This window comes from Dipodomys ordii, unplaced genomic scaffold (assembly GCF_000151885.1).
Source record: "Dipodomys ordii isolate 6190 unplaced genomic scaffold, Dord_2.0 Scaffold32, whole genome shotgun sequence".
NCBI classification, from domain to species: domain Eukaryota; kingdom Metazoa; phylum Chordata; class Mammalia; order Rodentia; family Heteromyidae; genus Dipodomys; species Dipodomys ordii.
Window position 1 is genome coordinate 10252818 of NW_012267248.1, and position 13776 is coordinate 10266593.

The 13776-nt window shown below is 42.2% G+C and overlaps 1 protein-coding gene across 1 annotated transcript in view; it reads left to right on the forward strand.

Moving 5' to 3' along the window:
- Positions 1 to 7740, forward strand: part of Sycp2l (synaptonemal complex protein 2-like) — a 103256-nt gene extending 95516 nt beyond the window's left edge. The window contains exons 34-35 of the mRNA XM_013016632.1: positions 7254 to 7278; positions 7552 to 7740. Of these exons, the coding sequence (XP_012872086.1) occupies positions 7254 to 7278; positions 7552 to 7740 (214 nt within the window). The remainder of the gene's footprint in view (positions 1 to 7253; positions 7279 to 7551) is intronic.
- The last annotated feature ends 6036 nt before the right edge of the window (positions 7741 to 13776 follow it).

The following is a 13776-nucleotide window of genomic DNA, read 5'->3' on the forward strand; positions in this document are numbered from 1 at the left end:
CGCCACCACCAGCACCAGCACCACCGCCACCATCACCATCACCACCACCACCACCATCGCTACCACCACCACTATCACCACCACCACCACCATCGCCAGCTGTAGTCTCAGTAGGTTGAGCAGGAGGTCTACCCTCCTTCCCATGGGCGAACGCAGATGGGACTCGGGGTTGTGGCTGTGGTGGATGCTAGTCCTGAAGCTGCAGGCTTTTTATGTCTATTTTTCTTTTCCTCCTGGAATTCCCAAAGTGCCACTATTTGCTTGCTTAATGTTTTCCCATAAATGTTTCTTTCCTCACAACTCAGTAAACTGAGAAGAGCTGTCTTTTAAGTTCAAAACTTCTTTCCTTCTTTGTGCAAGCATGATGTGAAGGCTCTCCAAGATGCTTTTTGCTTCAGTGGTTGATATGTTTAGCTCCAAAATTTGTGACTGGTTGTTTTATTACCTCTTTGATGTATTTTTCATTCCTATCCTGAATTTGTTTTCTCAGTTCTTCTGTTGTATTCTATGGAGTCGCTTTGTAGGAATGAATTCTTCATTTAGCTATGGTATAAGGTATCTGTTGGGTAGGGGCTTTGCCTTTGGTTGTAGGTGAGCTAAAAATGCAGCTTCTGTGTGATTTCTCCACCTGTGACTGACGTCAGCAGGGTCTATAAGTGCCTCAGTAGTCTAGACTGCAGCCGGTCATGAGGGGAGCTGTCTTGACATTGTGGTGATTATTGGTCTCCACAGTTGCATGTCTTCAAGCCTTATAGATTCCGGCATTCATGGCACTGGGAATATCATAGACTCAGTGGTCCAGAGTATGGAGAAGACTGTCCCCTCTAGTGGTGCATGCAGATGACACCAAAAGTTGGCATCAACAGTCATGATCCCAAAGTCATAGGCTGTGGAGAACTTATCTCAGTTCTTCAGGGTGAATGTCTGAGATGCCTGGGTACCAGCAGCCGCAGTGCTGGAGCTTAGGGTGAGATGGGTCCTACATGTGATGTTGGGCTGTGAGAATTCCGTCTTGAAGTTGTAGGCTGCCATAGGAACGTTCGGATAGCATTATCCTCAGGTAACAAGGGATGGGTGCCAGTGATGTTGGGGCTTTGGGCACCAGCAGCTTGGTCCCAAGTCTGTGGGCTGTAGGGGAGCTTGTATGTGCAGGTAACGTTTTGCCATGACACTTGTATTCACGCTCCTGGATGCGTAGGTTGTAGGAGAGACCTTCCTGCAGTCCTGAGGGCAGAGTGTGGGCGACACAGTGATTCAGGGCTGGATGTGGTTAGGAAGGTTCTTAGGTCACACAGGACAAAGCCTAGAACTGAAGGATTCGTATGGAACATTCCCAATAACATCAGGACTGGGAACTATTTCACCATCAGCTACATTCCCTAGCATACTGAGAGTTTATTCATTGAAATGAGGCACTCAGTAACTCCCCCAACCTGGCCTTGAACAGCAGTCCTCTTGATCTCTGCCTCCTGAATACTGGGGATTTAAGCATTTGCTGCCATATCCCATAACATACCAGATCTTGATATCTCTATATGTTTTACAAAAATATAAAAATAATAATGATCAACTTTTGATGTTTATATGTCTTACCAAACTTAAAAATAGTAATTGTCATATTTTGATGTTTTTATATAAAGTTTTACCAAATTTAAAAGGAATAATCAGCTGGGGCTCAGTGGTAGAGGGATTACCTAGCATGATTGAGGTCCTGGGTTTGATCCACAACACTGAAAGAGAAGAATAGATAAATAAAATATAATTAAAGGAATAATCTTCCCTATGTGAGTGAGTCTGGTAAGCGTCCAGGTTCTTGCCTAAAAGCTGGACAAAGACAGATGGGAGAAGACATTATAACTGGGTTAGGGTGGCTCATGCTTATAATCCTAGCTACTCAGGAGGCTGAGATTTGAGGATCACAGTTCAAAGCCAGCCTGGAAGAAAATTATAGATCAGTTTCATGAGTTAGCATAAGTACAAAGATGCTAAAGATTTAGCAAACCTAACTCATCAGGACTCTGACTGCGTATGTATTAAAAAGGCAAGAAAAAAAAGACAGATCTTTTGAAGTAGGTGTAAGGGCAAGTGTGTGATTTATCATTTAAAAAAACTGTTTTATTTCACTCATTAATGGAATAACCACATAAATGTCAAGGCAAGTGCTGTACCACTGAGCTACCTTCCCAGCCCAACCACATAAATGTCTCCATAGATTTGAGGAGAAAAAAAAGCATCTGATAAGAATTCAACATCTATTTTTGTTTCTTTTGTATGTTCTTCCCACAGTATAAATAACTCCTGTTTTCACTGTATTTGATTCTGGTGCTCTGCATCTTGTCTATACATTTTTTCTAATTTGGGGAGGGGAAGGAAATAAATAAATAAAATGCTTAAAGAAGGATACAGGTTGACCCATTGTAATAATGAGATGTACAAGACACTATGTTGAAAATGAACTTTACAACTTGGAAACAGGGAGGGAGGAGTTCGGGAGGTGGGAGGGGAAGGGATGGTAGGGGAAAAACAAAGGAGGAGGTAACAACACTGGCTAGGAAATATACTCATTACCTTACTCATGTAACTGTAACCCTTCTGTATAGCATTTTTATAATAAAAATATATTAAAAACATTAGCCAATAAACAAAACTCTTAGAAAAACTGGTGCTGGCATAGACACCAGATGTCTCCACTGTCTGAAGGCAACATAGAATGTAGTGGTGAAGACATGAAACCATTAACAAGGTGCACCAGTTCAGTGCTGAGTCTACTGGGTTCAAATCAGCCCAGTGTTGTGTGAGGTTTGTAATATTAAGGTTCACATGATCAGCATCCCCACACAACTTTTCTCCAGCAAAGTTCTGTTCCAGTTCAGAGATAAAGGAAGTAGAGAGGGTGGCTTCATTTAAGAATAGTTTTGTAGAATCTGGAAGGACTCTAGGCACCGGAGACTGGGTTGGCTTGGGAGTTGTTAGAAGCCGTGCTCCGCGGGGAGATCTGAAGCCTGTTACCCTGATGAGGTCCATGGATTGTCATTGTTATTGGGAACAAAGTTGTGTGAGAAGCCAGAAGGGCAAGTGACTTAAAAAGGCCAGGAAAGGGACACAAGTGGTTTTTTTTCCTTTCTTGCTATTGTTTCTAACGTATTTATAAGGTACCATGTGATTTTTTTTGTTGCTTTGTATGTTCCTCCCCCAAGGTATAACCCCTGTTTCCACTGTATTTGATGTCGGTATAATTTGGGGAGGGGAAGGGAAAAAACCAAATGTTTAAGTAGGGATACAAGTGGACCCATTGCAACAATGAGATGTACAAGGTGTTGAAAAATGAACTTTACAATTTAGGCAGGTGGGGGTATGGGAGGTTGGGGGGGGGAGTGTAGTTGTAGAGGTGGGAGGGAAGGGATGGTAGGGAAAAACAAAGGAGGAGGCAACAATGCTTGAAAGAAATGTACTCATTACCTTGCTCATGTTAATGTCACCCCTCTGTACAGTATTTTCACAATAAAAAAACTTATTTAAAAAAAAGGCCAGGAAAATGTGGTCAGGAAGTTGGGTGTTGAGCTGGGTGTGGTAGCTCATGTTTATAATCCTAGCTACCTGGAGGTTGAGATCAGAAGGATTATGGTTTGAGACCAGTCCAGACAAATTGTTTCCGAGACCCTCAACTAATAGTTGGGCGTGGTAGTGTACAGCTATCATCCTAGCTATGATGCAAATAAAAATCAGAGATTGTTGACTAGGCCAGCCAAGGCAAACAGTAAGATCCAATCTCAAAAATAACCAGAGTTAAATATGCTTGTAGGCATGGCTCAAGCAATAGAGTACTTGTCTAAAAATCTAAAAGTCCTTAGTCAAGTCCCAGTATTAGAAGTGGGGGAGGGAAATGGAGGAGAGCGAGTGGGAAAGTAAAGAGGAAGGAGGAGAGGCAGGGGGGAGGGAAGAAGAGGAAGAAAAAAAGGAGAAAGAAGGGAGAATAGAAAGAAAGGGAGGGAAGGAAGGGTAGGAAAGAAAGGGAGGGAAGAAAGAAGGAAGGGAAGTAAGAGAAGGGAGGAAAGAAAGAAAAGAAAGGAAACACACACACACACACACACACAAAGGGTATTGTCTGTAATGGCGATGCAGTCTGGAAGTACATAGTTGATATGGGCTCAGAGCAAACGCTAGACACGATGAGGCATTGGAAGTGGCGTTGGATTCTGGGAGTCTGTGTGACATGTGACAACCTTGTAGTTGTCCCTGAGGCTAATGGCAGGCAGGGCACAGGGACCTCCACAATGCAGAAGAATGGCCAAGGTGTCACCAGGAATTGTCAGAGTCAGCATAGCACATGCATGGGGCGGCGGGGGGGGGGGGGGGGCAGGGGGGTCCCAGAAGAGGTTTGCCCCTCTGGCTGGCTGTCTGGAAGGGCAGGCTGAGAAGCCCTGCTCTGAAATCCCTGGGAAGAGAAACATTTGTGATGTCAATTTTTTTTTTTCTGGTTCTGGAATATTTGTGTAGATTTTCCTGGCTGAGCAACTCTAATCCCCAAATCAGAAATCTGAAATACTCTGAAACACGTAAAGCTTCAGATTAAGGGTGTTGACCCTGTCCTACAATTAGGAGAAAGCTAGAGCTGAGAGAGGGGGAGGGGATGTCCCACCCTCCAAAGGGGCCATATTTGGACAGAGTCAGGGGGAGATTTATTCTTTTCCTGAAAACATCTGTTTGTTGCTGACACGTTGGATTATGGGGGGTTGGGGTAGGGAGTGGGAAGACCTGGAAGGCCAGTTGGTCTGGGCATGGGAGGGGTCAAAGAAACCTGGAGTCTGAATGGGATAAGAAATATCCTGGTGGTCTTAGGGAGACCAGCAGTAAACAGATAAAACCATTCCTTTCTTGGACATCATCTCTTTAAAAGGACTATGGCTCCCTTCCCCCCGCCCCCCCTCCCCGTTGAGCCCTTTGAATATGTGGTTCATGCCCAGTGTTATAACAATGGGGGTTTTATATTGTGCAGCTTTGAGATTTTTCTGAGCTTAGAAGTCTGAACTAGGTTTATAAGTATACTACCTGCAAATACATCTTTATGGGTGCAATTTGGTTTAATTACTTGAGAGAAAACAAAGCATGTGACTTAACAACAACAAAAGCTATGTTGGTATCTAGAGTTATGCTTTGTAATGTTTTGGCCTGGGGGTTCTACTTGTAGGATTTTTATTTGTGTGTGTGTTGGGGGGGGGAACAGGGGAGGATGCCGGTCCTGGGGCTTAAACCCGGGGCTTAGGCACTGTCCTTGAGTGTTTTTGCCTTTACTACTTGAGCCACAGCTCTACTTCTGGCTTTTTTTGGTAGTTAATTGGAGGTAAGAGTCTTGCCTAGTGCCGGTGACTCATGCCTGTAATCCTAGCTACTCAGGAGGCTGAGATCTGAGGATCGTGGTTCAAAGCCAGTGGGGGCAGGAAAGTCCGTGAGACTCTTATCTCCAACAAACCACCAGAAAACCAGAAGTGGTCCTGTGGCGTAAGTGATGGAGTGCTCACCTTGAGCTGAAGAGCTGAGGGACAGTGCCCAGGCTCCAAACTCATGACTGAGAAAAAAAAAAAAAAAAGAGTCTCATGGACTTTCATGCCCCAACTGGCTTCCAACCTCAATCCTCAGATCTCAGCCTCCTGAGTAGCTAGGATTACAGGCGCGAGCCACCAGTGCCCAGCTACAGGAAATGAAAGATGAAGTTAGAAACATGAAAAGATAGATAAAACATCTGTATTGTAAATCTGATACTAATAGACATTGGAAGATGTCTCCATGCCCGGTAACTGTTTGATTAAATAGATCTATATTCTATATGATATAGATATTAATGAGTTACAAGCACACCTATAATCCCAGCTACTTGGGAGGTGGAGTTGGGGAGAATTGCAGTTTGAGGCCAACCTGAGCAAAACCTAAGGCTAGCAAAATCCTCATATCAACAACAACAACAAAAAAGCCAACGTGGTGGTGTGTGACTGTAGTTCCAGCTGTAAGGGAAGTATTGGTAGAAAAATCAAAGTCCAAGGATGACCCTAAACAAAAGCATGAGACCCTATACCCAAAGTGACTAAAAAGCACAAAAGGGCTGGTGGTGTGGCACAAGTGGTAGAGCACCTGCTAGTAAGCACAAGTCCTAGAGTTCAAACTCCTCTATTCTCCCCCACAAAAAGACTTAGAGTCTATAAGTTGATTTAACAGTGAATAAAAAAAAAGCTGTTAAGATGCATTGTACACATAAATTGACACATTGAACTGAAACCTCTGGTACAATTACCTAAAGATAATAATAAATGTACCAAAGAGTGTAAAGAACCTTCTAAGGAAATCACCCAAAATATCAGTACTCAGAAACATACTCCGGGATGTTGATAAAGAGGCATCTAGAACATAAACCTCTTATGTATATGTATGCAATGACTCGAAAGCATTCAACACTCACAGGTGGCACTCTACTACTTGAGACACACCTCTAGTTCCAGGATTTTTGTTCTTTTTCTTCCAGTCCTGGGGCTTGAACTCAGGGCCTGGGCACTGTCCCTGAGCTTCTTTTGCTCAAGGCCAGCACACTACTGGTATAGAGAAGCCAGCTCCACTTCTGGCTTTTTTTCTATGTATGTAGTACTGAGGAATTAAACCCAGGGTTTCATGCATGCTAGGCAAGCACTCTACCACTAAGCCACAGGGTTCCAGGGTTTTGCTGGTTAATTGGAAATAAGACTCTTGAGGACTGTTCTATCTGGGTTGGCCTTGAACCTCTACCCTCAGATCTTAATCTCCTGCGTTAACTAGGATTGTTAAGTGTGAGCCACTGTTACCACTTGTACATGCATCTTGAATTATGTTACTGAGAAAATGCTACTTTCTTTTGACGAAACAATAATATTAATAAATTTGCAACTCAAAATAGGGCTGACAGAGGATATAGAGGAAAGACTAACCTGGACTAAGAATGTTGGACTAGTTCCCAGCTCTCCTGGAGAACAGGATCCGATGTGAATGAGTTGTATGTGCTGCAGTTGGTGACAGGTAACAGATGGGACTCCAGAAGCCAAGCTTAGCAGAGATCTGATTTTTCCACTCTGGGGAGCAGCTTGGAGTGAGGTAATTCAAGGTGGCGTAGCAGCTTTAAACAGTCTTTAGGGACCTGGGTTCTTTTGGCTTTCTACTCTCTGTCTTTCGCATGACTTTGGATTTTACAGTCATAATGGCCGTTCTCACTCTACACTTTTCTTTTACTCTAGGCAGGATAAAGAGAATGAGCAAAAGGTAAAAAGGTATGTGGCAGCATTCCCTTCTCCATTCTCAATTACACGAACAAAAATGGTCATGGAAAGCCAAACCAACAGACATTTTGTGCTTACCCCACAGGCCAGTACTAAATCACATGCTCTGCCCTATTTGCTAGCGAAACAGGGGAGGTGAAAATTTGAGCACATTACTGTCCCCTTGATTCTCCACAAACAGAGTTCTGTTAATAAAAAATCAGGGGACATAGAAATCAGGTAGGGGTCCAGCGCAGTCTACTGTGCTTACGTTCAGTTCCCTATACTGCACAAAGTAAAAGAGTCAAATTGCATCGATGGTGTGCCTGTCTTCTCCATGGGCGTTGATGCTGGCTTTGGACATGGTAGGAATCTCTTCCCCAAGAAGTATAATGATGCCTCCAGACCTTCCTCTTGCTTATCAGCATCTAGGCGAGCTGAATGCCAGTCTAGAATCAACATCTAGCTTTCATTCAGCACAGCCCAAAGCCAGGCCACCACTCTTTAACATAAAGAATAAGTCATCTGCTGTGTTAGCCTGCTGAAAGATGGTATACTAGAAAGTCACACAGCTAAACCTCAAAAATGCATGCAAGCTAACCTCAACTCTTGTGTGCAAATTGAAGCAAGACACAAACCATACTGCAAACCTAATGAAAACAATAGAGAAAATTGGTTAGAGTAAAAGTGGATACACATGTGAGCCTCAGAGCCCCGATGCATTGTTGCCTGGGGTTTCCACAGGCCAGGATTCGGTATAGGCTAGCATTCAGGTTGGCACTAATTCCAATGCGCAGACTGACTGACCGATGGAACTTAAGGACCAGGTGTGAATCTGCACATGCTCCTTATAGAGACTAAATAGTCTTGGGCTGAGGGCTGAATAACTGTGGGACCGAGATGTTACTGTGGGTCATTGTTCTTGCCCTCTGTGCATGTGTACTGTGGTTAGGTGAGGGAGGGGGAGTCCTGCTGAGGGAGGGGAGTCCTGGTCAGATGGCCCCTTGCTTATCAGGACTTAGCTGCCCCAGGACACTTTCTTGTTAAACCAGCTTCTTTATTAGGCCCCTTTAGGTAGGATTTACTTGATGAGCTATTTGGTCATCTCAGACTTGTCTTTGAAGGTTAGGAAAGGCATGCTTTTTAAATTTTTTCTTCCTTTTTCATTGTCAAGGTGATGTACCGAGGGGTTTCAGTTACATAAATAAGGCAATAAGTACATTTCTTGTCAAAGTTGTTAGCCCTTCCCTCATTTTTCTCCTACTTTCCCTCCCCAGAAATCCCCCACCAAGTTGTACAGATCAGTTCCAACATATTGTCTTGTGTATGACATTGTTGTATTGGTTCTCCCTTTGTGCTTTGTCCCACCCTTCGGTTGCTCCCCTTCCCTTCCCTAATTCAGATAAACATATATACAATACCAGGGTGCCAAAATCAAATACAGTGACAACAGGAGTTATACCATAGGGGTAAGGACATACAAAAGAAACAAAAAAAAATCATATAATACATTAAAACAACATCAGCAAAGAGAAATCTCTTGTGTCCATGTCTTAGAGTTCGTTTTGCTTAACATCATCTTATATGGTCATATAGCTTTTATTTTTTTTGATCCGGTCGTGGGGCCTGAACTCTGGGCTTGGGCGCTGTCCCTCAGCTCTTCAGCTCAAGGCTAGCACTCTACCACTTGAGCCACAGCGCCACTTCTGGCTTTTTTCTTTTTGCTTATGTGGTGCTGAGGAATCAAACCCAGGGCCTCACACATGCAAGGCAAGCGCTCTACCACTGAGCCACCTTCCCAGCCCCTCATATAGCTATTGAGCTATTAGGCTCATCTGCTAAGATTATCCTAGACATATACTAATTATTGCAAATAAGGGAAACCATGGGACCTATGTTTCTTTGAGTCTGGCTTACCTCACTTAATACGATTTTTTTCCAAGTTTTTCCATTTCCTAACAAATGGGGCGGTATCATTCCTTCTGAGGGAGGCAAACAATATATATATATATATATATCACATTTTCTTGATCCATTCATCTACTGAGGGGCATCTGGGTTGGTTTCATATCTTAGCTATGGTGAATAATGCTGCGATAAACATAGTCGTGCTGGTAGCTTTAGTGTGGTCATGTTTGTGATCATTTGGGTAAATGCCCAGAAGTGGGATTGCTGGGTCATAGGGGAGCTCTATGTGGAGTCTTTTGAAGAACCTCCATACTGCTTTGTATGGCTAGTGAAGATCTTCTCCCAATCTGTAGGCTTTCTATTGATCTTGCTAGCTATGTCCTTTGCCGTGCAGAAGCTCTGCAGTTCCATGCAATCCCACTTGTCCAACCTTTCTTTGATTTGTTGTGTTTCTGGGTCTTTATTAAGAAAATTTTGGTCTGTGCCAAGGAGCCCTAGAGTTTCTCCTATTCCATCCTGTACTGTTTTCAGAGTGTCTGCTTTTACTTCGAGGTCTTTGATCCATTTGGAGTTGATTCTGGTGCAGGATGATATATAAGGATCTAACTTTAGTTTTCTACAGGTGTTTAACCAATTTTGCCAGCACCATTTACTGAAGAGGCTGTCTTTCTTCCATCCTATTTTTTTTACTCCCTTATCAAAGATTAGGTGGCTATAGGTCTCCAGGTTAATTTCTGGGTCTTCAGTTCCTCAGGTTTGTTATTTTGTCAGTACCAAGCTGTTTTGATTACTATGGCTATGAAATACAGTTTGAAGTTTGGTACTGATATTCCTCCAGCACTGTTCTTTTTGCTAAGGAGTGTTTTTGCTATTCAGGGTCTTTTAGTGTTCCATATGAATTTTTGGATTGCTTCTTTTTTTATTGATAAGTGTTTTTATTGTGAAAATACCGTACAGAGGGGTTACAATTACATGAGCAAGGTAATGAGTACATTTCTTCTCAAGCATTGTTGCCTCCTCCTTAGCTTCCCCTTCCCATCCCTGCCCTCCCAGCTCCACTGCAACCCCCCCCCTCCTGCCAAAGTTGTAAAGTTAGTTTTTCAACATAATGTCTTGTACTTCTCATTGTTGCAATGGGTTCACCTGTATCCCTATTTAAACAATTTGTTTTTTCCCTTCCCCTCCCCAAATTATACCAACATCAAATACAGTGAAAACAGGGGTTATTCCTTGGGGGAGGGACATACAAAGCAACAAAGAAATCATCCTATAAATATGTTAGAAACAATAGCAAGAAAGAAAAACCATTTGAGTCCTTATCTTGGGGTTCATTTTGCCTAACATCAACTTATCTGACCATTTCTGTTTGTCTTAGACATATACTAGTAATTGCAAATAAGGGAAACTATGGGACCTATGTTTCTTTGTGCTTGGCTTACTTAATATAATATACTTAATATAATTTTTTTCAAGTCTTTCCATTTCCTAACAAATGGGGCATCATTCTTTCTGATGGAGTCATAGAATTCCAGTGTATATATATACCACATTTCCTTGATCCATTCATCTACTAAGGGGCATCTGGGTTGATTCTATATCTTAGCTATGGTAAATAATGCTGCGATAAACATAGTCGTGCTGGTAGCTTTTATGGTCTTGTTTGTGATCATTCAGGTAAATGCCCAAAAGTGGGATTGCTGGGTCATATAGGAGCGTTATGTGAAGTTTTTTGAGGAACCTCCATACTACTTTCCAAAGTGGTTGAACAAACTTACACTCCCACCAACAATGCAGTAAGGTTCCCTTCTGTCCACATCCCCTCTAGCATCTGTTGTTATTAGAGTTCTTGATTATAGCCATTCTAACTGGGGTAAGGTGGTATCTCAGTGTTGTTTTGATTTGCATTTTTTTTATGCTAGCGAGGATGAGCATTTCTTCATGTGTCTATTGGCCATCCTTCTTTCCTCTTCAGAGAAGTTTCTCTGTAAGTCTTAAGCCCACTTATTTATTGGACAGTTGTTTCTTTGAGGGTTTGTTGTTGGGGGATTTAATTTTTTGAGTTCCAGGTATATTTTAGATATGAGATCCTTGTCTGTTGGATAGCTAGTGAAGATCTTCTCCAAATCCATGGGCTTTCTATTGATCTTGCTAGCTATGTCCTTTGCCATGCACAAGCTCTGCAATTTCATGCAACTGGATTGCTTCTTCTATTTCATTAAAGAATGAGGTCGGGATGGGTATTGCATTGAATTTGTAGATAGCCTTTGGAAGTATTTGCCAAAGTTTTGGATCAGCTTGAGTAACTTGGGAGTGGAGTCCATGGGGTTCTTTAAATACAAGGTCATGGGGCAGGGGGAAGGCTGGGAAGGGATGGGAAGGGGAAACAAAGGAGGAGGCTACAATGCTTGATAAGAAATGTACTCATTATCTTGCCCATGTAATTGTAACCCCTCTGTACAGTATTTTCACAATAAAAATAAAAAAATACAAGGTCATGTCATCTGCAAAGAGGGAGAGTTTGACTTCATCTTTCCGTATTTGGATCCCCTTTATGTTGCATCTCATTGCTCTAGCTAGGGATTCTAACACTAAGTTGAAGAGGAGTGGAGAGAATAGACATCCTTGTCTCATTCCTGAATTTAGAGCAAATGGCTTTAGCCTTTCACCATAAAGTATAATGCTGGCTGTAGGTTTGCCATACACAGCCTTAATTATATTGAGGAATGTTCCATAGGTTCCTAATTTCTCCAGAGCTTTCATCATAAAGGGGTATTGGATCTTGTCAAATGCTTTTTCTGCATCTATTGAGATGATCATGTGGTTCTTATCCTTGCTCTTGTTGATGTGATGAATTACATTAATTGACTTACATATATTGGACCAGCTTTGCACCCCTGACATGAATTCTGTTTGATTATAGTGTATGCTTTTTTGGTGAATTGTTAATGTCAATTGGCCAGAATTTTGTAGAGAAGTTTTGCATCAATGTTCATCAAAGAAATAGGTCTACAGTTCTCTTTCTTTGACGAATCCCTGTCTGGTTTGGGGATGAGAGTTATGCTGGCTTCATAGAAAGAGTGTGGTAGTGAATTTTTGCTTTCAGTTTCATTGAAGAGTTGGAGGAGTATTGATGTGAGCTCTGCTTTGAAGGCCTTGTAGAATTCAGCTGTGAATCCATCTGGTCCTGGGCTTTTCTTGGATGGGAGGCCTCTTATTGATATTTCTATTTCAATGCTTGATATGAGTCTGTTTAGTTGGTTTAAAACTTCTTGGTTTAATTTGGGCAATTTTTTATGAGAAAGCTGATATACAGAGGGGTTACAGTTACATCAGTTAGGTAAAAAGTACATTTCTTTTAGGAAAGTGTTACCCCTTCCCTCGCTGTCTCCCAGTTTTTTGTTTTTTGGGTACAGTCGTGGGGCCTGAACTCTGGGCCTGGGCGCTGTCCCTCAGCTCTTCAGCTCAAGGCTAGCGCTCTACCACTTGAGCCACAGCGCCACTTCCATCTTTTTTCTTTTTGCTTATGTGGTGCTGAGGAATCGAACCCAGGGCCTCATGCATGCAAGGCAAGCGCTCTACCACTGAGCCACCTTCCCAGCCCCTGTTTCCCAGTTTTTTCTTTCCATCCCACTCACAAGTTGTGCAGTTCATTTTCCACATAATGTCTAGTGAGTATCACCTCTGCATTTGTTCACCCCTTGTCCCTCCATTTTTGTGCCTCCCCTTCCACTCCCAAAGACATAAACAAGACAAAAAGAAAATAAAAACAGCAACAAAGAAAAAAATCTTGTTTCCATTTCTTGGAGTTAATTTCTGTAAATATTATTTTATATGATCAGAGGCAAATAGGCATTGAGCCTTTATTTTCCTCTCCTAAGAGTATTCTTCAGTCCTGTGTGTAAATGCCTAAAGTACTGTACAATCTATCATGTATTCCTGGGTATTTTAGATCTATCTTCCACATATGATAGAAAACATGCACCATTTGTTTCTCTGAGGATGGCTTACCTCATTTACCATGATTTGTTCTACAGCCATCCATTTTCCTGCAAATGGCATAATAGTCTTTCTAATGTCTGTGTAAAATTCCTTTGGGTATAGGTACCACATTTTTTTGATCCACTCATCTATTGTAGGGCATCTGGGCTATTTCCACAACTTGGCTATTTTGAATAGAGCAGTAGTGAACATGGATGTGCAGGTGTCTATGGTATCCTGGTTTGTGTTGTTCCTGGTAGGTGCCCAGGAGTGGTATGGTTGGGTCATAGGGAAAATCTATGGTTTAGTTTTTTTTTTTTTTAAGAAAACTCCAGACTGCTGTACAGAGTGGTTGTACTAGTTTACATTCCTACCAGCAGTGCCAGTAGGGGTTTTTTAATCCCCATATCCCCACCAACATTTGTTGTCTGAATTCATGATGTTGAACAATTTAACCAGGTGAGATGGAATCTCAGGGTTGTTTTGATTTGCATTTCCTTTCTGTCCAGGGATGATGAGCATTTCCTCCTCCTCCTCCTTGTCCTCCTCCTCTTCTTTCTTCTTCTTTCTTTCTTCTTCTTCTTTTTCTTCTTCTTCTTCTTCTTCTTCTTCTTCT